Here is a 25282-nt window from a genome sequence, read left to right on the forward strand (position 1 = left end):
CCGACTGGCCGGCTCCGCCGCCAATCACCGCCCTCTAACGCCAATCGGCCTGGAGCGGACCACTTCCTCGGAGCGGACCAATGGGAAGGCCACAGGGCGGCGGTGGGGCGGGGCGGCGCGGCGCGGGCGGCGCAGTCACATGACGGTGCGCGGCGCTGCGGGGCGTTGCTGGTGGGGGCGGCTTGTGGCGGCGGCGGCGCGACCATGGTGAGGGGCGGCGGGGGGCGGCCGGGCCGGGCCGCGGCGGGCGCTGCGGGGTGCGGGCTGGGGCCTGGGGGAGCTCGCAGCGGCTTCCTGTGCGCGAGTGGGAGGGGTCCGGCCCGCGCCCGCCGCCGGCCCAGGGGCAGGCCCGGCCGGGCGGGGGGGCTCCTGATCGCTGCCGCTCGGGAACGCTGTCGATGGCCGCGCTCGGGCGGCGGGGGGTGCGGGCCTGGCGGGGCGGGGGCGGGGAGGTGGGCCAGGAGCCGCGCCCGGAGGCCGCCGCGCGACCCGACCCGGCCCCGGCGGGGCTGAGGTGAGGGCTGGGCCCGCTGTGCCTGCGGTAACGGCTCGTGCCGTGGTGAGGGCGGCCCGCGGCTGTCCCGGTGGGTGCGAGTCGCTGGGCTGAGCCGAGTGTGCTGGTAGGGGCGCCGGGGAGGCAGGTGTATTTATGAGGGAACGGCTGCCGCACTTGCGGTCGGAATTTACCGTGTTTTAGCGCGCTGCTCCTGTCATAAACCCGAGGTTGTGGCGCTTCCAGCGCTGTGCGGGCGTGCGGCTGTTGTCCAGCCTGCAGTCGGCTGTTCAGCTGTTCCCCACCCTCCAGCGCGGCTGTTCAGCCTCTCTCTTCCTGCAGACCGGAGGGATGTGCGTTGGTGGGCCTCTCAGTCTCGAGAGGACTGTTTTGGAACAAATATTAGTGTTTATTAGAGAGGCAAACCAAAAATTTCAGCATGGAAAGAGCTCTTGCTGATAAATGCTTTTCAGTGTCCCATAAAAATAAGGGGACAATCAGGTTTCCTAGTAAAACTGAAAAGTCTGTTTAGTGTGTCTTCCGTGGTATTTAATATTCAATAAAATTTTAAGCTGCGCTTGCTTTAACCATCACAGCATGTTGATTAGCCTAAGTATGGAGTATAAACAGTACTAACAGTATCTAGACAGCGAGGCAAAAACTAACTGAATGCGTTATGGTTGTGGATGTTCCATCCCTGGAAGTGTTGCAGGCCAGGCTGGATGAGGCTTTGAGCAGCCTGATCTACTGGGAGGTGTCCCTGCCCATGGCGGTGGGGTTGGAACTAGATGATCTTTAAGGTCCCTTCTAACCCAAACCATTCTATGGTTCTTTATAAAGCAGGGATTGCACAGTTCCTAGGCCTTTGGGCAGACTTTCTTTTTAAAGTTATGTATATGTTGGTATAAGTTTAATACTATATCCTGTAGAGGTGTGTGTGGGAGAAAAACCTGTGATGTTACTTGACAAATGAACGGAAAATACTTAATTGGGTGATGAGGAATGCTAAATCTATACAGATAGCAGTCTCTGTCGCCCACATAGATACTTTTGTGGTAGTCATTAACTCAAGAATGATACAGTTTTCCTCTGCCTGTCACTTCCATGGGAACTGGCCTGAGACCTGTCTATCTCATGTCCTCTTTGTAAGAATAGCTGATATCAGGTGATTCAGGAGAAATGAACTTATAGGTGTTTGTAGGCGTTAAACACACAAACGTCCCTTCTACCAAATGAGGCTCCACTGTCATTTCTTATGGCCGTGCTTGGCTTAAGTGTTGAAGTACCTTTAACAAGACTGACTTTAAGAGGATTCTGGCTGTTCGTGATCATCCCCTGAATAAAAAGTCCATCCCTTTGATTCTTGTTAATGTCTTGTGGCTTTCTGTGACAGTAAATACCAGTTTAAACATGTGAAAAATGTTTTCTCCTCTCTGGTTTGTCTTTGAGGTCCTATGCTGTGAGTTATAATAGAAGTTCTGGAGTTGCCTTCAGTATTGCAGAGTAATACTTCCTATATGATATGAAATGCTTATACGTTTTTTGTTAATTCTGAGCAGCTCAGTGACTCTTACAGCAATGCATTGTGCGCACTCAGGCTTCGTTTGTAGGCTGGCAGTTATCCTGGTCAGCTTCTGTAGCTAACCTATCTTTTGTCTTGGGTAGCATTCATTTTAAATGTCTCAGTGGTGACTGGTTGGTAGGTAGTCCTAACAAAATCCGACTAGGAGGAGGCAGGAAAACCTTCTTGGGTAAATCTCATTCATTGTGGTACTAAACACAAACATGTGAGCATACAGAAGGAAAAGTAATGTACGGAATGGACTGTAAGCACATCAGTTAACTAAAGAAAAGTACTTAATCATTTGGAGTTTAGATGAAAATACACTTCAGAATGGAACAGAAGCAAAACCTTCTACTGTGTATTGTTTGTACTCTGCATCCAGCTTAAGATACCTGTATCACCAGAGTACATGCTATTTTGTAGGCTCCACAAGCTTGCCTTGAATTGTGCTGTGTTTCTATACTACGTAATTCTTTCTCTTTACCAGAACTTTTAAGTGGAATGAGCATCTTAACTAGTCAGCACGTTTCCCCAAAATAATAACCATCTCCAGAGTGCAGCTAAGTCTCAAGTATGAAACTAAGTGTGAATCTTACGAAATCTTCTCATGGAGATGAGTAGTGTAAAATAGGTAAATCGTATACAATAGGTGCAATATTTACTTTATATGTTCAAGAATAGTTGCTATTATGAGGATAGGCAAGGTCCAGAATAATATGTGCTGCTGTGATAATATTTTCTAATTGTTATCTGCAGGATAACTTGTAATACCCACTCTGATCAGACAGGCAGTAGACTTCTTCCAGGCTAGCTCAAGGTTTAAAGCAAATTCTTATTTTCCAAGGCAACTTATAGTTCACTAGCCTTTATTAAAAGAAAACAAACAAGCAAACAACAACAAACCACAAAACAAACAAAGAAAAAAAAAAACCACACCAAAAGCCAGCTCTCCTCACCCCCCCCCCCCCCACACCCCCCCACCCCCCCCCCCCCCCCCGCCAAATTCAGCTGCTGTGTGTTGGGACTTCCACAACTTGCATGCAGTAATTTATGATAGTCCTTTCTTCAAAGGTAGAAAAAGCCTATGGTCTCTTGTACAGAAACTGATAGTGCAGCTGAAAGAGGCAGTTCTGTCCCTTCCCCACTGCTCACTTGCTTCCTTGTGGCTTCAGAGGAAAAGAAGTTAGGGAACAAGTAAAGCAGAAAACTGTGTTCGCATCAGCTCTCCTTTTTTCTTCAACATTTGCAGCGTGTCTAATGGGGGTAGGGCTCAGGCATTTCTAAAGTCTAAACGTCTGTGTAATTGCTTACCTTGTGTTCGTGCAGGAGTTTGTACGTTATTGTATGTGCTGTTGACAAGGCAGGACGTTCTGTGCCTTGGTTACAGAGTACTGCTGCTTTTCTCCAGTGTCAAAGTATCTTCCACTTCAAAAGCTTACCTTCAAGGTTATTGTTTGTAGGTTGGCATAGGACTCCACAGCGCAGTTGCATTTTTGATAAAATAACACTTGTATTATTAGGTACCTAATTTGGAGTGGAAGATGTAGCTTTATTCCACATTGTATCTGACAGAAGAGCTGGCTTCTGCTTTGGTGTGTGCCCTCCTAACTGTTATTGATAGGCTTTTGCTGTATGTTCTCTTCACTTCAGTTGCTTTTTGCTACAATTTCCTCAAACGTCAGGGATATGTATCAGGATACACGTGTTTTGATGTGATGTTTTGTGTCACTTGGTAATAACCAGGTTGTGTGTGGAAGCGCTCGATAGTTCTGAAGCTGAAAGTGGCTTGCTTTCTGAAGTAGAAGGAAAAGGGTAAGCTGATAAATATCCAGACTTTGAATATGGAAAAGTAAGAAAGAGTTGGAAGTTGTTAAGATGTTTTCTCTTCCATGTAGAAGTAAAGCTGCTGCAAACAACACTTCGGGCTGCTTCAGTTGTATGCTTGTGACAGTCAGTGGTAGGTTATCTCACTGCCTGTGCGACTGTAAAATGCTGAGATTGTCTTTTCTTTAGACATGAAGTGCAGTACACTTGTAGTAAAGACATCTTTGTTTAGACCAATTGCCTTCTCAGTCTTCAAATCAGAACAGATATGAGTGTAATTTTACTCTTAATCTTGAAGAGATACAGGAGAGAAAAGTAAATTTCTTGTGCTAACATGGAAATGCTTCCATTGATTAATTCAGTCACATAATTATTACAGTCCCAATGTTGAGCACAGTGTGGGACATTGCTTCTCGAATTTAGAGCAGAAATGGAAATATTGTCTGTCTTGTCTTGATGCAGACAGAATTTGATGTACAGCAGATGCTGTTCATTATAAATGGGAAAGCTAGGTCTGACAGAGCGTATGATCTGATGTGATCTGAAGTGTAGTCTCAAACTTGTAGTAGCAATTATGCTTTAACCAGTGGCTTTTACACCAAAAGTAAGGAAACTGATGCATGTGCAGTCTGCCAGCCATGTCTTAGGGCTGTAGCAAATATTATGTGTTTCAATAAATGCTTTAACTTGACTTTGCTGTTGAAAGACATTCTTTTCACAGCCCGAATTGCAAGGTTTTATGTGGTTGTAGGGTGAACTAGGTGAATGGTAAAGTATTAATCAGCTGGGCTAGTCTTCTAGCATATTTAATGCTTTACAGCCTAAACAGTTCTTCCAGCACTGCATGGCCCTGTGAACAGCTGGGGATGGAAAACCAGGACTGGTAGCTGTATAAGCTTAATGCCAGTTGGGAGAAGGGGGCTTAGGAAGTTGTGGTTACTGTTAACATTACTCCACTATGCTTTAATATAGAGGAATCTGATATGGATAGAGCATGTGGTATTTAGCGCAGTAACGATGTGTCTTCTCTAAAGCACTACCATGGGTTCAAGGGACTGTAGCGTGTGACAAATGTGCTGGCATAGTTGTAATTCATCAAGCGTGTTACATGATGTTTTGATATTGGTTGTTGCACGCTAGTCCCAGCACTGTCATTTTCTGTTCCTTGAAAGTCTGGTATGTCATGGAATAAATAAAGCTTAGCAATTACCACAAAGTTCTGTTGGCAGAATGTACTTGTCTCACAGTTGGAGGTTTTCTAGAGTTTGTAGCTATTGAATTTTCTGGGAAATAGGGTCATCTAGCCATGGATACCACTTTCACGTTATGCTTAAATGGCTTTTTGGAACATCTGCACTTTATGTGATTAATTATATAGAGAGCTTTGTTAGAGTTTTTCTGTTGACAAAATAGACTTGTTAATTGGTTATCGTGAATGGTTTGAGTATTACTGAGGTACGTTGAGTCACAGAAGTGCTGTTTGGAGGGAAACTGTTTCATATAACCTCCTGCTTGAAGCAGGATTGTCACCAATGTTAGATCAGATCAGCCTTGGTTTTGTCTAGCTGGGTGTTGAAAACCTTCAAGGGCAGAGATTCACTGCCTATTTGGGCATGATCAAGGCAAGAACAGTATTGCCTGGCACTGTCTGTTTTCTGTATGTGGAAAAGGGTAGTGGGGAGGTACTCTGTGACTCGTATTAGGGAGATTCCAATTGCAGAACAAGAAGGGAGAAAACAGTAGTTAAAAAGAGGAGACCAGGAACCTTCTGAACACAGTGGATGAGGAGAAAAAGTATAAATAGTTGAGAAATTGCTGAAGATGCAGCCTTGGGAGAACCTGCTGTGTGAATCACTGTGTACATGGTATTTGTCAAGACTAGAGAAGGTGTAATTGGGACCCAACATCAGTGCTTTTATCTTTGTCAATATTTGAGAGAGGCCATCTGAAAACAAACTAAGATTAGGAGAGGCGGTGAGGGTTTAATGAGATGTTGAAGAATGGGCTTAAACAATAGGTGGATGGTAGTGTTTCCTTGTCCGGTGTTAGGAGGAAGGCTGGTTGCAGACAGGGAGCGCATTAGGGACATCAGTAGACTTGGACATCTTTGAGGATAGTGCAAAGATGCTCATGGTAACTAATCTCATCAGTCTGGTAGAGGGCAGGGAGCAGCTGCAGTAGGAGAAGGTCTATTATAGCTGTGTTGGGGGGAAATCTAAGGCTGTAAGCAATGGATTTAATTAATATTATAAGAAAATGCAGTATGATCCATGGAAAAGCAAAAGATGTTGAAGGCCTGGAACGTGCCTCTTTGAGGAGGGGTAAGAGGAAGAGAATCGCTGGGACAAGTAGGGGACATGAAGAGTTGTTGCTTCTCTTCAGTTTTATGTTGCCTTCTGCAAGTCGCTTCTACCTTCCGGAAAGCACTAACTGTACTTTATCCTTTGCTTATCTGAAACTTGTCCTTAATGGAGTTGCGTGGCTCAGATAGCAGTTAATTGAGAACTTAACGACTTGTGAGTACAGGAAAGCATCGGTACAGTTGCAGTGTGTGCGCTCTGGACAGTCATTGCTTTGAAGCTCTGTGGAGAGAAGTAACAGTGTTTCCTCTCAGCAGAGTGATGTCTTGGCGTTTTCTTGCTGGTTACTTGCACTGGATTCTGGACCTCTGAATGTTAGACGGGAAGAGTTGACCCTCTTCTGTCCCCATGGCTTTGCGCTACAAGAAGTGATGGTGCTCACAGGCTATCCACAACCTATCTCTTCCCTGCCTTCAGGTTTTTGCAGAGCACTGGAAACTTTCTCCCTTAAATATCACGTGGGTGTGTCTGACAGCTCTTGAGTGGTCACACTGCAGTGTCATTTGCACTGTGTTCTAAATTACAGGAACCCAGTTTGAATAAAGTCAAAAACAGCTTCATAAAAATAATTGCGTTCTTTTTTTTCCTTCCAGCCAACAACACAGCAATCTCCTCAGGATGAACAGGAAAAACTCCTGGATGAAGCCATTCAGGCTGTGAAGGTGCAGTCTTTCCAGATGAAGAGATGCTTGGTAAGAACGTGACTTTTAAAATGCAGTGAAGCTTCTTGTCTGCTAGGAATAAAGCACTAAATCAATATTCATCTCTAGGGCTGTGAGGAAAGTTAACCCTTTATGCATCTTTCTGGCAGAGACTTTGCAAATAAATGAGGCATCTAATCAATGAGAGTGAGCCCTGAGTATTCTTCAAATGTGTCTTCCTGATTTTGCTCCAATATATGACAAGATAAATTATAAAGGTGCACCTTTATAATTTATATGCTTGCATTTAAGTAAACCTAAACTGAGAATAAGCCCGCCATTTGGCATCAAACGTTATTGCTTAAATTCATTTCATATGGAACTATATGATGAGAAACTGTTCTTGTTTATGTTAAACATACTGCTGTTTTTTTTTCCATGTAGTCTTTTCGTGGCATGAGACACAGATTGTGAGGCCAATAATGAATTACCTGCTGCACTGGATAAATTTTGTAGTGATTAATTGTAGACTGATGCATGAATTCTTCTGTGACTGGAAAACAGCATTGACTAGGGTTATGTGGAAATCCTTGAAATTAGGATGGGTGATATAGTACAAGCTAGATACTAAATTACTTGATTTAATTAGAATTATTGCTCACATCATGTTTACTTAATCTTTGTGTGCTTTTTTATAAAGCTAAAAGTGTAGCTTTCTAAAATACTGCAGTTGGCCTAGTGTTATTTCTTACAGATTGTTCTCCCTTTCTTTCTCTGAAGGACAAAAACAAGCTCATGGATGCTCTGAAACATGCTTCCAACATGCTTGGTGAGCTGCGGACGTCCATGTTATCTCCAAAGAGCTATTATGAGCTCTGTATCCTTTGAAGAGGAAATGAATGGTTGAAATGCTGAATTTGGAATGAAATGTTCATCTGCTTTTTTTGGTACAATTGCATCTCATTGGTCTCAGATATTTACTAGCGCTTTTCTCCTCAGTATTTAGTTATCTGGATCTGTTGTAGGAGAATATACAGTTATTTGCTCACTGTGTATTTATCCTGATAGTGATTATTGTTTCAGAAGTACTACCTAGTTAGGCATGGTTGTATTTGGTACAGCATCTTTCCTCTTTGGTGTGAATGAGCGAATTACTATGTAACTCTGTTGTAGACATTCTGACTTAAAATCCTTAACTGAGAGAAAAAGATATGGCAATTTCTGATGAGTTACACTACTTGGAAGTCTACCTGACAGATGAATTTGCCAAAGGAAGGAAAGTGGCAGACCTTTATGAGCTAGTACAGTATGCTGGAAATATTATTCCAAGACTGTAAGTGTGTATATGTTAGTGTTTGATTTTGGTTGGTTGGTTTTTATTAAAAAAAACTCCAGTGAATAGTGGTCAGTCTCTGGGTTCAGGTAATGGTTGTCTCTGCGTCCTTGCTTGACAGCAAGAATTCAATTGTCAATGGTGAATAGTATTTCTGCATATCTTAAGAGTGGATTGCTACGAGACTTATGAAATTTAGTACAAGAGTGCAGCTGCAGAAGGTCAGTTCCTCCTGACAGTGTGTTGGTTTTGCACATGACCAAGATGGAACCTCTTTGGTCTTGGAAAGAAGTTGGCTTTTGGGTGAAGACCTGGTCAGTGGAAGATTAACCACGTACCATGTTCTGATCAGTAAGATTTGACTTACACAATCATTAACTTTTTCCATTATCTGTTAATGAACTTGTACCTGAGGATCTAGGTCTTAGATCCTAACACACAGTAGATGCTTTATAAGCATCTGGCTCTTTGGAGACAAGGAAGTGTGAGAAGGAAGCTGAAAATTTCTGTATCTTAGTTCTTAAAAGCTTTGTGTTTCTGAATATGCTTTTTTTCGCTATGTGTTAGCGTGCTAGAGATGATACTGGAAGGCTTATCTTTAAATATGTGACCATTGAGCTGGAGTAGATCTAGATATTCAGACTTAAGACTCAGATTTTGCTTGGTATTGTAGTTTTTAATTCCTGACCTTATGTTCATGCGAGAAAGAGGCTTTGGAAACACCAGGCTGGATCCTCTTGCAGTTGCTGGGGTTTGGCTAATGACTGCCACAATGTCTTTACCCACATCCATGCATGAGGCAGAGGAGTGTGCAGAGAGGGTTTAGGCCTCTATGGTGAAGTTTCTGAGCATTGTATGTTTGTTCTCTTAAGCTGAAGGGGAGTCCAAGTATACTGGAGCACCAGTCCTTTGCATCTTGCATGTTCCTTCTACCTGTTGCTTAATGTAGAGATGCTGAAGGAATGAGTACAGGCCTGGGGATTTCTGAAGAAACCTATCCTGCTAGACTACAGTGTGGTGAAAGAGACTTAGCTGTTTCACCATAATAGGTTACTTATCTATATGTGCCAGAGCTGTTTTCCAGCTTAGTGGGGTGCTGGAAGTATAGACAAGCTAGTCTAAGAGCACAGAGAACTTTATGCGTGCCAAGCATTTACACATGCAATGCGTAAAGCATTGTAATGAGGTCAGGTGGCTGTTCAGACTTGGCTGTGCTCTGTAGCAGAGGAGAATAGAAGTTGAAAACTGACTAAATATCCAAAATTATGGGACCTAGGTGATATTTTATTGCTTTCTGTGCTTTGGTAATACTGCTAGGAAGGGAACTGTTTGCCTTGAAGTGTGTTACTTTACAATTTATTGGTTGATTCTGTGCCTTTTGCAGGTATCTCCTGATAACAGTAGGTGTTGTCTATGTCAAGTCATTTCCACAGTCCAGGAAAGATATTTTGAAAGACCTGGTGGAGATGTGCCGTGGAGTACAGCATCCTCTTAGAGGCCTCTTTCTTAGAAACTATCTCCTGCAGTGTACCAGGAATATCTTACCAGATGAAGGCGAGCAAGCAGAGTAAGAAATATGGGCTATAACTTTAAAAAAAAATTGATGTTTTTAACAGAAGATATTGGAACTTTCTGTATGACTTCAGGCTTGAGATAAGTAGATATGTTAGAACTGTATAGATCTGACAGGTGTTTCGTCCATTAAGAATTCCCTTTCCGAACTAATGTTTCTCACAAGTGAGGATGTGAACCTTTCTTACGAACCCAGATATCCCACCACACACTTCCCCACCCTCCTACCTTCTTAAAAATTGGATGTTCACAAGTGGATGGAAGGTTGAATACCTCTGACAAGCTTTTCCTGTTCTTAATCTGTTTTCAATTGCAGTGAAGAAACCACTGGAGACATCAGTGATTCGATGGATTTTGTGCTGCTGAACTTTGCTGAGATGAACAAACTTTGGGTGCGAATGCAACACCAGGGCCATAGTCGGGACAGAGAGAAAAGGGAACGAGAAAGGCAGGAACTGAGAATCCTAGTAGGAACAAACCTGGTTCGCCTCAGTCAGTTGGAAGGTGTTAATGTGGAGCGATACAAGCAGGTGGGATGTCTGTCCAGCCTTTCTGACTTCTGTTACTTTTTCCAAATGAAACCAGTTTGGAATTTCAAATGAGCAGCTTGAAGTGTTACAGCTAGTCTAAAAGTTCAGTAAACCTGGCTGTTCTAGAACTCTTCACCTGAGAAGTTCTGAATGCTAATGAAGCTGTATAATGTGTTGTGGGACTAAAGAGGTTACATTTTTTTCTTTAAGCTTGTCTGTAATGTTGACGAGAAATTTTAAAACTTTCCTTCCTGATTCCCATTTTACTTATACGATAATGAGCTAGTTGAAGGGATGTGTACACATTCAGCATTCTGTGACAGACTTTACAAGTTAAATGAAGCTGTGCTTCCCAAAACATTCAAGAGAACTGTTATTGCATATAGTCAAGCAATTTATATTATTTAGAAGTCCGTCCCTTGTAAGTTCTACCATATAGCTGCTGAAAATGATTCTGAGCGGTACTGCTGAAACCCTGAGTAGTGCTATGTGCCAGCAAAGCTAGTAGCGCTGACTTAATAAATCAAAGCTTACAGGTTGCATAATGTATGAAAGGGACAGATATCTGAGAGCAGTAGATTTTTTTTTTTTTCCTGAAGGATGGAACTGCTGAAAACTGGGACTTTTTATCAGAAAGCCTTTATGTAAAGAATAAGCTGAAGAATGTTAGAAATACTGCTCTGCTTGGATTAAATGCGTATGTCTGAATAGAAACTTAGAAAGTAATTGTAAAATCACTGAAGACTTCTTTTCCTGTTCCAGATTGTTCTGCCTGGAATATTGGAGCAAGTTGTAAACTGTAGAGATGCTTTAGCTCAGGAGTACCTCATGGAGTGCATCATACAGGTGAGCTTGCTTAAATTCAGTTACAGTGATGGGACACAGGGACACTTAACTCCTATACGTTTAATCAGACTCAGGCTACTTTCACCTCTTCCTCACAAACTGGAAAACTTCATCCCTGTGACTCTTACATAGTGGCTTGTCCCATATTATTTTTTGCTGGACAGGCAGAGTGGAGATGAATCCATTTTGTGTTCCTTCTGTTGCAGAAGCTTGTAAGCATCTGAGCAGTGTTGCCTGCAGCATGAATTGTAATAGATAGCTGGGCCTTCAAGTTACCCATTTGTCTTGTATCTTTTGCTTTGTGCATTTACCCAGCCAAGGTCAGCTTGGGGAACTGTGTGGCTATCTGCTTTAGAATGACTGTTGCATTTTACTGCTGTGTAACAATGGGCAAATTCAGTTTATAACTTGATGACTATTGATCTAAAACTTCAGGTTTTCCCAGATGAATTTCACCTCCAAACCCTGAACCCATTTCTCAGAGCCTGTGCTGAGCTGCACCAAAATGTGAATGTGAAAAATATAATTATTGCTTTAATTGACAGGTGAGTGACCAAGGGGGTGGAAATTGGCTCAAAACTAAGTTTGTGTTGTGCACACCCAGATGATAATTATTCTAGCATTTGATATCAAAAATTGAAAGCGTTCTGTTAACTTCATTATTTCTATGTTTTTCTATCACCTGTAACTAAGGCTGTGAAGAATGTTATTTCTATAGCTTCTGCTCTCTGGACTCTGCTTTTACAGCTTCCAATGAAACCTGCTTTAAGGACTGACTAAAACTTGTAAACAGATTAAGCCAGGAAATGACCCATTCAGTATTGACCAATTTCATGTTTCTGAGCTAACGTGGCAGCAGTTCAGACAACCATGTGCTTTGACAACCATACTGGTTATAGGCGCCTCTTGAAAACTTGAAGATCCTAGTGGCTAGTCATATATCAAGGATACTTTACCTTGCAGTTTTAATCAGAGAGCATAACATCTGCCTTTCCAGAAAAGAGCTAGCAGGAAATAGAACGACCACCTTAATTCTTAGTTTATCACTAGCTTCCTGCCTGTTCGTTCTCCCAAAAGTGTGTTTTTCCTGTGGAGGTACTGCTAAAAGCTGCTTGCACTGAATTCAAACGGGGGAGAAATTGGAACTGAAGTTTTGATTTGTATCCTGAAAAGAAACAACATGAATTATCAGTGAGTACGTGTACTTTCTTAGTGCAGAGAGGAAGTGAACTTATATGGCTTTTGAAGCCTCAAAAAAGCCTTGTCCTTGCATTTACGCGCAAGCATTTGTATATCCGGTCCATGTACCAATATATGGACTTCAGTTACTATAGGGATCTTGAGTCCAGTGGCATTCAGCAATGAGTAGGGTTGTTTGGCTCTATCTCTTTATCTTGTCTAATGCCTGGAGATGGAGCATTTGTATTATGCATGACTGGTGTAGTTTAGCGTCTTGAACTTTTTACTTAACAAATCTGCAGTTTGTTTTCTCCAGGCTACATCAGATCTATTTGTTCAGGACTTCAGTCTTACTGGAGAATCTTTCAGTGTTGTAAGCAGCTCTGCCTTCATCTGGAGATGTTCACAGGAATTCATTGATTTCCTATAACTTCCTGCTTTGGTTGAGATTTTTCATAATTTTGTTAGCTTTTAAAAAAAACAAACAACCCAACCCTAAAACAAAACAAACCCACATAAAAAACCCCAAACCCCAAGAAACATTGCCTATAACAGTCTAATTTCTGAGAAATTCTGTCTTGAGACTGTTTCAGCAGAGGTCACAGGATCTTTTGATAGGTTCTTACATTAGTGTGTAGCAATGTAATTCTTGCAAGAACGCTTTCCTTCATGTGGCTTTTGCTGTCATGTCTACTTAGAGGACTTAAACAGCTTTGGTATTACCTCCACAGTAAGTTTTCTATTCTTACTATTACAAACAACAGTGAGCAACTGACTAGCAGTGAACTTGCTGCCCTCCGAGAATTACTGCTACTGTGTTTTGTTGGGCAACTAATAGTGTCTTCCAGAGCCTTCTCATTTGGCTATAGAACAAGAGTTGAAAGGTGGTGGTATGATGATTGTCATCTTTGTAGTATGGCAACTTGTGCTTTTGACTGTAATGTTACTGCAAATGTTGCAGAATATGAGTGGATCGGTTCTTGGAATACATGCAGGAAGGGAAGATGTTGCTCTTGTGTTTGGATTGGAGTTGTTAGGAGCAATTGCTATGCATTTCAGTATTGTGTAGTTAAGACATGAATCTGCTCCATACAGGTAGTGCCTGTTGCATTTTTCATCTTCGTTTCAGCTTGCATGGGATAATTGAAACTGAACACCAGCAACTGCTGAGGAAGCTTGTGAAGCTTTAGTCCCTATTCCTATGGGGCTTTCTTGTTAAAGGAAGCTTTCTGCAAATAGTCTTGCTGCTTTGGGATCTTTTTTGTCTTGCTAAACCGTTCATAGCTTTTAATTATGCTGCCATCTGTCTGCAACATGATCATACTTTGCAGCATGCTGGCCTTACCCTCTGAGCTGTTGCCAAGAAAAGCTGCTTTGTCCCTTTGAGAAAAGACAGTGATTGTCCCTGGCTTTATTGTTCCTGGTCTGCTTGTTACCACCTAATGAAATATAAGAGTAGTTCAGTGTCTATCTTTCCTGGTAGTGACGTTTTTTGGCACCTTAATCTTTTTTACCTACCTCTGTTTCAGACCCAGAGTTCCTTCAGAATCAAAGTTTAGAAACCCTGTAAGAAATAACTTAAAATAAATAAATAATTTTGTGCCCTTTCCTAAATATTTTTGTAGGTGTCTCTCTAATTCACAATAGAATGATCCCATAACGATTAGAAAGCAAAGATAGCAATGCTGAGCTTTTTAAGCTGCAGCTTTATTAGGTTGCTAGCCTTCCTGTAGCAATTCTTATCTTCTGTCTGACTTCTGCAGAAATGGTGGTTGGCATGACTTTCTCTTGTTACAGATAGAGATAGCTCTATAACATCTGGATAGCAATTTCTTGCTTTGTTGTTTGTTTGTGGGTTTTTTCCCCAAAAAAAGTATTCTTTTCCACTTCAAACTTGCTTTGTATTTTGCTTTTTGCATACAGTGCAAGTCCCAAACTTGTTGGTCCATTTTAATTTGGAGACAAAGCATAGTTAAGTCAGTGTTTCTTCTGTGTTTTTGTCTGGAGACTGTTTTGCAGAGAATGCTACTGAATCTCTGACTTAATGATGTCACTGGATAGATGCAGGATATTTGCTCTTCCATCAGCCCACTCTATGCCTTTTTCTCTGATGGAAGATCAGAACGTTTGCTGCTAGTGAAGAACATGGATTATGAAATGCCATTCTTGTTCTCTCTTCATCTTGCCATCTCTGTCAGCTCTCTTTTGCAGGACAGATATTTACCAGGATCAGTTGCTCTTAAGGGTTCTGTTTTCCATTAATTTCCTTTTTGCTTGTAATAGAGCTTGCAAATGCACTTAAAGGACTTGATTTTTCTGCCAGTATCTCTTTCTGGCCTGTATCTAAGGCATGTAAAAACTATGCTGACCAAGCTGCTTTCCTGTTATCTGTTACCAGGTTAGCTTTATTTGCACATCGTGAAGATGGACCTGGTATCCCAGCAGATATCAAACTGTTTGACATCTTTTCACAGCAGGTTGCTACTGTTATACAGGTACGCTGGATATTCCTGCATGCAGTTTTTTGGGGTTTTTTTGCAAAGTTATGTTCTTTTTTTTTTTTTTTTTAATCAACCCAATACTGCCTTAAATTTCAGTCTCGCCAGGACATGCCCTCAGAGGATGTGGTATCTTTGCAAGTTTCTCTCATTAACTTGGCTATGAAATGCTACCCGGACCGTGTTGACTATGTTGATAAGGTGTTGGAGACAACTGTGGAAATATTCAATAAACTTAATCTGGAACAGTAAGTAAATGTCTCTTGCATTCTCTCTGGAGTGGCAATTAATAGTCTGTAATCTTGACTTCTGCATTTCATCATATTTGGCAAGATAGCAAAGAGATGTGCTTTGGATGTGTAAGACTACTGCTTTTGGGCCAAGCTACAGAGGATCGTGATAAACTACTGACTAACCAGGTCTTGCTCACGTCTGCATAAATCCTGCTGTATAGCCGTACAGCTACACGATGTGTATGCCACACTGTGCGTAGTCATTATCTGTTCATTCCTTACAGCACTCTAGAGTTCTTCTCTTGCTGAATTTGCAGCCACAGTCTTTGCTTCTGCTATCAGCAACTTAAAATGTGCTGTTTCCACCGTACACCCTAAAGAGCAAGATATGACTTGTTTTGATACTTTATTTCCTATCTCCCTAGCAGCAAGTCACTTAGATGTTGTGATTACATCAGGATTGTATTGAGGCAGACTTTAAATCTGTCTCTGTGTGTGAACTATTGATTAATTGTGTTTTTCACGTATATTTTCTTTTAGTATTGCAACAAGCAGTGCCGTTTCAAAGGAGCTGACTAGACTTTTGAAAATCCCCGTTGATACTTACAACAATATCCTGACAGTTCTGAAACTAAAACATTTCCACCCACTCTTTGAATACTTTGATTACGAGTCCAGGAAGAGCATGAGTTGTTATGTGCTTAGCAATGTATTGGATTATAACACAGAAATTGTGTCCCAAGAACAGGTATGACATAAGTTAAGTAGAAATTCTAGGTATCTAAACTACTGTTTGAAGACTTTACGTATTAAGTGACTTCATGCAAGGCATGCCTTTTTTCCCACCTGCATGCCCCTACCTCCTCATCCTATTAGCATAGACTTTATCCCATTTAATAATTCTTCCACTTATATTCTTAAGTATCTTGTCTTTGCACGTTTTACCTAACCTTATCTTAGAGACTGCTTCTGTTAGGTTTGAACAAAGACCCTGAATCCCCTTAAAACTAGGCCTATTACCTGGAGAAGGCTGGATAGTACTTTTGGAATCTCAGTTTCCTCTAAACTGCTATGTTGTCCCACTTCTGCTAAGAGGGACCCTTCTTCAGGGAGTAAGGCAAATACATCCGAAAGCATTGCCAACAGACTCCGAGTGCTTTGTCAGTGCTACAAATGGCTGTAAAGATGTTTGCAGTTGCTGTCAACTTAAACCATAGTAGTCTATAAGCATAAACAGAGCTTATATTGCCTTTAACAGGTTGATGCTATCATGAATTTGGTATCCACGCTGATCCAGGATCAACCGGATCAGCCTGCTGAAGACCCTGACCCTGAGGACTTTGCTGACGAGCAGAGCCTTGTGGGAAGATTTATTCATCTTTTGCGTTCAGATGACCCTGACCAACAGTATCTGGTATGGTGATTGGTGCTTCTGAATGTTTGTGCTCTCTGAACTGTCGGTTCTTGCATTATTTACTATATGAGGATTTAGCGTAGCTGGGGCGTCACCACTCTGGCACTACACACTCAGTACAAAACATTATATATGATACCTTTAAAGGCAGTGTGGTGTTTGTTTGGAAAAAGCAGATTAGGACTTAAAAGCATTTGTAGATTTAAACTTTGTCCTGTAAGGTGGCAGTTTGGATGCAGTTATATTAGTTTGTGGTAACTCTTAATTAACGTTCTGACAGCTTCATATAATGATTATCTAAAAAGAAGCAAGTGAAATTTGGAGCACGGTACCATTTGCATTCTCTTGGTATCAAAATGCACAAAAAAGCTCAGAAAATTCAGCTAATAGGTTTGGAGTGAGGGATTTTAATTAGTCAAATATATAGTCTTGATATAGCATGTAGTATACTGCTGGTTAGTAGTTAAAAATGTTCTTCCTGTCTGCCTGGTCTGTCCTTAATAGCAGATTAGATATGGCCTTGAAACTTATGCATTATGGTACTTGTAACAGTTTGAGTTGATCCATCAAAGCTTTATGTAGCTCTCTGATCTTAATTTGTTCTTTCTGGCTTTAGTTTATCTCAAGTTTAAGTGATCTCCCTATATTGAGAAGCGCGTGGTGGGGCACAGGGACAGATATTCTATCTGTGGAATATCCATTGGAAAAGCTGGCAGAAAGCGTGCTGAAGTTGGATGCTGTTTGAGATTGCAGGAGCTAGAGTTAGCTCTAGTCAGAGCTCAGGCCTGAGTAGGGCCACAGTTAGTGTGCCTGAAATATAATTGGCTGCCTCCATTTTAAACTCTTTTAAGTTGCATCAATATCATACCATAGAAACAGAATAGGCCAACATAAACTTAGCTTGGGTTTAAAATATTGTATAAAGATTGCTTGCTTGAAAGGTAGAACTTTGCAGCTTCTCTAATGGGGAGAAGCATAGCTTAAAGGCCTGTACAAAGATCGGAGACAGCTGTGTTTCAGGACGTGCTCTTCATTGACTGCATTATTCCTGAGTATTGCTGGAGAAAGGCAAGGTCAGCCAGGTCCCTATTAATTTCAAGAACTACATAGGTTAATTACAGCTAGCAAGTACTATATTCATATAGGAAAAGCCAAGATAAGTACTTTATTTGTTAATAGAGAACAAAACTTCCCTCAAAGGGATGCTGTCACTAACAGAGTTGACTCAAAGTCTTTTGGGGCAAAAATACATAGCTAGAGATGAAGATATTTTTGCAATGCTTCTGAATATCAGGCTGTCGTCTTTCTCTTCTAGCAATGCTTAGCTTTCGTCAGAGTGAACATCTCTAAATGCCATCATAGGACTTGTCAAATTACCTTTGGGACAGAATTCTGTAAGCTACTTCATACCTTTTAGTAAAAATGCTTAATGGTTTCTCGATGAGCATCGAGAATGCTTGTATCAAATTTTCTTAAATTACAGGAACAGTAGGGGAAAATCTGACACTGGAATTTTGACGGCTCTGTTACAGTGTCTCACTTTAAATTATGCATTCTGTATGCAAGAGATCTGAAATGCAAATTCAAACACCTTAGCGCATTACAAGCAAAGTAGCTGATAGGGCGTATAATGGGCGATGACAAATTGGTACTTATTCATATTATTTACATGAATTCTAGATGTAGTCTAAAAGTGCATGTGGAGTTAGACACTGGGCTTCACTTCTAGTGCTTATTTCAAAGCAGTAATGGGACTTAAACAAAAGCAAGAAACTCTTTAAGTTTCCAAAGTTTTAGTGTAAAATACGGCATGTCTGAGTTGTCCTCTTTGAAAGAGAGTCAGGTTATTACAAACAACAGATGTAATGTTTAGCTTGCTTGGAACAGATTAATTTCTTTTCTGATACCTGGAGTTCTCTTTATTCCTGAGAATTCTGATTTTGAGAATACATGACTAACTATATCAATAGATAGAGTAATCCCAAAATAAGGGAAAGAGGAGAAGCTAACAGTATATGCAAGTAGAGCTCCTTATAGTCCCTTTCCACAGATTTAGAACAAGGGTGATAGGCAGGAAAATAGTGCATTTGTGCTGTGTGTGCAGCTTGTGCTCAAAACTGAGAAAGACAATAAAAAAAATGAAGCAGTCATTAATAAGCATAATGAAAAATCTAAAAACGGGAAAAAAAGGTAAAAGCTGCAGATGTGTCACTGTCTTCTTTCTCTGAGTATGAGAAGCCTTATTGACTTCTGTGTTTAGTTTCGTGAAACTTCGTTTCTTTCTTTTACTTTTTTACAGACTCCTATAAGACAGAATAGTATTTTTTGTAGTTTCCACTGAGTTGAGGACAGAATGTATCTGATATCGTTATTAAATGCAAGCTCAGGCAACTTCCATCTTGCTGCACTATCCAAATTGTATCTACGGTTTATATAGTACAACAAATGTCGTCTAACGCTTATTAAGCAGCTGTAAGAAAAGCTCGGACAGATGTAGCATAAAAAGCTACAGATACTGCACAAATCTAATTCAAGTCAAGCAACTTGTATGTAGTCCCCACAAAATACTGTAATTTATCTGACGCTAACAGTATGTCTTTTTGATGCTCTTGTTCCATAGAGTACAGACTAAGTTATAGATGCAAATAACATACCTCTTTTGAGAATTGCTAAGCTTACAGTGCTTCTGTTTTTAGATCCTAAACACTGCCCGGAAACACTTCGGTGCGGGTGGGAACCAACGCATTCGTTTTACACTGCCACCATTGGTTTTTGCTGCATACCAGCTTGCTTTTCGCTACAAAGAGAACTCCAAAGTGGTAAGTTGACCTCTAAGTAACTCTTGTATATTGGCTGCTTCTCGGCTTTCTTAAAAATGCATTTTTTTTCTGGCTATAGTATGCTAAGACTTGATACAGAATGCTAGGCTTTTTTTGCTCAAAGCAGATTTTTTACTTGAGGTGTGAATGCTTTCTAATTTAAGGAGGATTTTTACCAATTCGTATTAAATTATCTCAGCACTTGAGGAATGATGAAGTAGAAATTGGCTAGTTGTGTTTATTCGTGAAGGTGTCTGATTATGTGTATTTTACATGGAGACTAGAGGATGATGACACTAGAAATGATGGCATGAAACTGACTTAAATCTGGATATTGAAATTCATCAACTTCATCTGTAGCTATGCTATTTTAATGTTTCTAAAAGGAAGTGCTTTCTTTGCATGTTAACATAGCTGCGAAAGTGCACACTAACACAATTACTGATCCATTTTGGCCCTCTAATGCTTTCTGGTTGAGAGAGTTAGCTTAAGTATGTGTTTTCCCTTACTGTGGGGAAATGAGTTAAAATACCGTTTGTTAAAACACTCTTAAAAACGAATGTTTTAAAACTCCCTTCCACTTCTGACTGATGCTCCAGGGGATGACAGAATAGAATTTTTCTCCACTTAACTAATCAGGCTTTTGCTCAGTTATGTTCTAAGCATAGCTGTGGTAACTGCAACTCCGTGTAGACTTCTGAGGAAGGCTTCTAGGAACTGGTAGGAAAAATGGGTGTGACCTTTCTGTAAGTGGAAGAAATATTTTTGTGAAGACCCACTGAGGTCAACACAGTACTGCTAGGGCACTCACTATTGCTCAGTAAATAAGTGGCTGGAGTGGCATGCAAAGGAAAACAGACTTAACATAGAACTTGAACAGATCTACAATTTAGATTCTCTCTTCCTTATAGCAGTGGTCTTGTTCAAGCTTTGACTTGTTTCACTTCTCTAGGATGACAAATGGGAAAAGAAGTGCCAGAAGATCTTCTCGTTTGCTCATCAGACCATCAGTGCTCTGATCAAAGCAGAACTGGCAGAGCTGCCTCTCCGGCTCTTCCTACAAGGAGCACTGGCTGCAGGAGAGATTGGCTTTGAGAATCACGAAACTGTGGCCTATGAATTCATGTCCCAGGTGAGTGTTCAACTATTATTGTCACTGTCCTCTGCTACCTTAAATTTGGCTTGGGTAGGTTTCTTGAACACTGAACCATCCAGTGTGAGTAAAACATCTGAAATGATTGACAGCTAATGCTACTAGGTAGAAACTGCTCATCTTCATTCTTGCTTCCCAGGCTGCTGTGGAATTTAGCTCCATTGCTACTGATTTGAATACTCAGTCTGACAACATGTGGTATGTTGCAATGCTGCCTCCTACTTGTATAGTTGGCTCACTCGAGGAGCGTAGCTTTCTCAACATAAAATGCTCTTTCACTGTTACTGTCTCCCAGCTCCTTTCCCTAGCTGGTATTGCCCTGACCACAAGCACTCTTTGGAAGTCTTTAAAATTTGCAGTGTTCACAACTGCCATGCTGGGCTTTGCTAATTAAAATCCTTGTATTGAAACCTATTATAAACTACTCTGAAAATCCACTTAAACCTGTAACTTGGTCTTAAAGCCTTACTTGTTGCAAAAACCTCATCCTCCCATCAGATAAGGAACCAATGTATTTGTCATCTGCATTGCAAGCTTTGTCCTAATCTTTCCCCTAATAATCCTACTAATGCACGTTCTTAAACTGAGTCACTGATAACCTCAGCCTTTCCTTGCTGTATTGGTTGTCACTGTAGCACAACTCTGAAGATGAGAGCAGCATGACAATTATTTACTTTCTATTAGAGATACGGTTCAAGATGTTTAGTCTTGTGTGTTCTCTCAAGGCTACTCATCCATGCAGCAGGAATGCAAATGCTTTTCTTACCTTCTCTGTGGTCACTGACCTACCACTCAGCTTCTGCTCTGCTGTTTTGTACGTTTCAAAGAATCAAATCCTCTTCATGGACAATTTCTGCTAATGAAGTTCCTTATTTGAACAGATGCTCGAAATGAGGAAAAACTCAGTCTTCAGATTGACAAACAAACTTCTTCCTTATATCTAGTTTGAATCTACCCTCTTTTAGTTTAAAGCCATTACCCCTTGTCCTATCGTAATAGGTCCTCCTAAAAAGTTTGTCCTCATCTTTCTTGTAGGCTCCCTTTAAGTACTGAAAGTCTGCAATAAGGTCTCCTTGGAGCCTTCTCTCTCCAGGCTGAACAATCTGAACTCCCTCAGCCTGTTCTCATAGGAGAGGGGTTCCATCCCTCTGACCGTTTTTGTGGCCCTCCTCCAACAGGTCCATGTCTTTCCTGTGCTGAGGGCCCCAGAGCTGGATGCAGCTGGGGTTTCACCAGAGCACAGCAGAGGGGCAGAATCACCTCTCCCGACCTGCTGGCCACGCTTCTTTTGATGCACCCCAGGGTACAGTTGGCCTTGGCCTTGGACATTGTCAGCTCATGTCCAGCGTTTCATCCACGAGTAGCCCCAACTGGTCACTTTCCTGCCATGTCATTAACAGGTGTGATTTGGTTTTTTTGCTGATGTGTTGTAAAGCAGTGATTGAAAGTCTTGCCTTTTCCCTTGACTAGGCCTTCTCTCTCTATGAAGATGAAATCAGTGATTCAAAAGCACAGCTGGCTGCAATAACCTTGATAATTGGGACATTTGAGAGGATGAAGTGCTTCAGTGAGGAGAACCATGAGCCTTTGAGGACTCAGTGTGCGCTGGCAGCCTCTAAGCTCCTTAAGAAGCCAGACCAATGTCGGGCTGTGAGCACCTGTGCCCATCTGTTTTGGTCTGGCCGAAATACTGACAAGAATGGAGAGGAGGTAAGAGTAAAGCAGCAGCAGTGTAACACACGCTACCTTGGTAACATAGTTCTGCCTTTCTTCTGAAGGAGCTTAACTTCTGAAGTGGATATATCACTTGATGATGTAGATCTGGTTGGAATGTATTCTAATATATGAAGCTTCTACATCTCACTGCAGTGTAATCTGCATAAATACAAAAGTGGAGAAAACTCAAGGTTGGTAGTACCATGCAAGCTTTGGAGTGTCAACTAGTTTAAGACTGGCTCTCAAAATACAGTTGACATTTTGCATGTGTTTACTACTGTAGCTGTGTTCGCACCTGAACTACTGAATTTCAAATTAAAAATATGAGTTGATAAAGGTAAAATTTGTGTATTTTTCAGGGCTTGTCACCTAAGCCGCTGTAATTAAAAAGAGCAATGTTTGAAATCTGTTTCTCAAAGTATGCATTACTGTACATGTTACAAAATTGAGTTTATTGATTTCTTAATTGAAGGCTTTCAACAACTGTTTATATTATTGCCTGATTTAACAGGAAACTTAGTAAAACTGGTAGCAGTCAGGAAAGGTAAGCTTTCATTGACAGCTTATTCTGCGCAGTTTGTGTAGTTTTGTGTTTCTGTGGTAGACCACCAGGTAACGCTGTATATGTGCCAAGAGAAGAGATACTGGAGCTCCCTAAGCTTCTCTTTTTTCTTATTGCTTTTGTTTTTTTCCTTCTAGCTTCATGGAGGAAAAAGAGTGATGGAATGCCTAAAGAAGGCTTTGAAGATAGCAAATCAGTGCATGGACCCTTCTCTGCAAGTCCAGCTTTTCATAGAAATTCTGAATAGATATATCTATTTTTATGAAAAGGAAAATGAGGCGGTGAGTGGAAATGCATTCTCTCTATTGCATCTTTTTTAAAGAGCACTTTCTTTAAGCTCTTCACTCACAGTTATACCCCAAATCACGGCTCTCTAACTTGCTTTGTAGCCTCTCATGAGAGGCACAAGTTCTGGTGATAACAACAGAGTAGTCAATTCTTGATATGCTAGTAAAATTGTAGATAAAACTTCATTCTTACATGGGGAAAACATCAAACATTTGAAGTGTAGTTATGAACTTAAATATTGTGAAACTTGGATATCTGAAATATTTATTAGATCAAAACTTACTAGGACTTAAATGAGAAAGTAGTAAGATCTAACTTCAGAGGTACCTAACAATACGCACATAAGGGAAAGAAAATTCTTACAGTTGTTTAATGTCGCTGCTGAGTGCGCCACAAATGGTTGGTGTAAGCTTTAATTTCAAGAAATACATATGACATTTCACGTACCAGCTTAAATTCTGCATCTGAAATCTGACATAGCAGTTACCTAATACACTTTCTCTTAGTAGATAACTAGTAAATTTATCCAGTTTGAAAAAGCTGCTTGGTTAAGTAGAGATCCACATCTGATGTCAGCGTTTGATCAAGAGCAGATGTTAATGAATACTCTGTAGTTCCGAGAGAATGTCTAAAGAGATTTTAGAGATTTGCTGACTTTCCAGCAACTGCACTGGCTTCCCACTGTAGTAGTGCTGTAGCATAGGAGATGCTGTATCTAACGGAGATGACAATAAAACATTGAATTTCAAGCAATTGGCAGACCTAAGAATAACCTTAGTACAGTGGTGATCTGCAGTGCATTTTGTGCTGTGGGGTTGTGTGTAGCGCTGGGCTTGGCAGCATGGGCAGCTATACTTTCCTAGGTGATGACTGGGTTACTAAGAATAACTTTAAATCTGATATTGCTCTCCTGAATGACTTCTACAAGAAACAGATTATGTTAGGGTGGGTGGACAATCTGATTATGTGCTTTATTTGTTTAAAGCTTTTTAAATTTGTATTGAATAAACTGGAGAGAGATGCTGTGGTAAAAGTCACAAAGCTATCAGGTTAATGACTTAAGAAGTTCTTTGCATTTGCTGGGATGAGGGGGGACTTCCACAAAACTCTGAAATCAGAATAGTCCTAAGAGGAGCAAGAGAAGGCAGTCTCCAACAGTTTGTCTGCATACAGTCTTACCAATATTTCTAAGAACTGTCCAAATACCAACAGTTTAGAGACGAGTCTGTTAAAACTAATGTCTGTCCGCTTATACAGAGGTTCTTCTTGATGACTTCTGTTTATGTTCTCCTATAGGTGACAATTCAGGTTTTGAATCAGCTTATACAGAAGATAAGAGAAGATCTCCCAAACCTTGAGTCTACTGAAGAAACAGAACAAATTAACAAACACTTTCACAACACACTGGAACACTTGCGTCTGAGGAGGGAATCACCAGAATCTGAGGGGCCAATTTATGAAGGTCTTGTTCTTTAGGAAGATACACACTGTACTTATTTCTTTTCATTTACATACCATATTTTTTTTTAAATAGATTCATAGGTTATGCCTCTCGGAAATGTCAAATTAACATTCATGTGTTCAGTCTGGCACTTCAAACACTTGTGTTGAATACTCTAACAAATTTGAAAGGTTGGACCAGCAACTCCAGGTTTCATCAGTTAGCATGGCCGAAACTTTCTTTGAAATCCATGTGACATGGTGGGGCTCTTCCGGTTCTGATTTCTCTTCTGTCTGTTCACTGTTGCTTCTGTAGCACTAGAGTTCTAAACTGGCGGTGAGTGTCATCTGAAACTGTGTCTGATCCTTACAGAGCATCAGATTTTTGGGATTATTGTATGTCAGATTCTGCTTGTGCTTTTCTTTTAATGCCAGTTAAGACTAAGTGTAATATTTTTCCCTAAAAACTAGAATATATTAATGCATGTTTGGAGAGTTTTAAAGTACCATGTTCAAAAACAGAAGTTATATTTTGCATATTAAGGCTCTGTGACATTCAGTGAGGGCCAGTACTGTGCACAGGGCGTATTTATCAAGATAATTTTGTTCAAATAGTATAAAAATAGAGAAATTGCAATCTATATAGATATGTATAACCTTCATTACTGTAAATTTAGGGGAAAATGCATTACACAAGTTTATTCAGTATCATGATTTTGCACCAGTGAAACAATAAAGTTGCTATTAACACCTGTTGTTTCATGTCTCTTCAGAGCCCACTGTTGAACCCAATGCTAATGTTGAACCTTCTGATAAA

At 40.8% G+C, this 25282-nt stretch overlaps 1 protein-coding gene across 1 annotated transcript; it reads left to right on the plus strand.

Annotated features, from left to right (window-relative positions):
- Window positions 1-123: 123 nt before the first annotated feature.
- Window positions 124-25215, plus strand: VPS35 (VPS35 retromer complex component). Its single transcript, XM_063334457.1, has 17 exons — window positions 124-207; window positions 6835-6933; window positions 7663-7759; window positions 8092-8215; window positions 9600-9782; window positions 10104-10317; window positions 11080-11163; window positions 11599-11708; window positions 14741-14837; window positions 14940-15088; window positions 15614-15821; window positions 16332-16487; window positions 19184-19306; window positions 20259-20438; window positions 21930-22169; window positions 22875-23018; window positions 24322-25215. The coding sequence occupies exons 1-17, from the start codon at window positions 205-207 to the stop codon at window positions 24499-24501; spliced, it is 2391 nt and encodes a 796-aa protein (XP_063190527.1). The 5' UTR covers window positions 124-204; the 3' UTR covers window positions 24502-25215.
- Window positions 25216-25282: the final 67 nt, after the last annotated feature.

Source organism: Chroicocephalus ridibundus, chromosome 4, assembly GCF_963924245.1.
Source record: "Chroicocephalus ridibundus chromosome 4, bChrRid1.1, whole genome shotgun sequence".
NCBI lineage: Eukaryota > Metazoa > Chordata > Aves > Charadriiformes > Laridae > Chroicocephalus > Chroicocephalus ridibundus.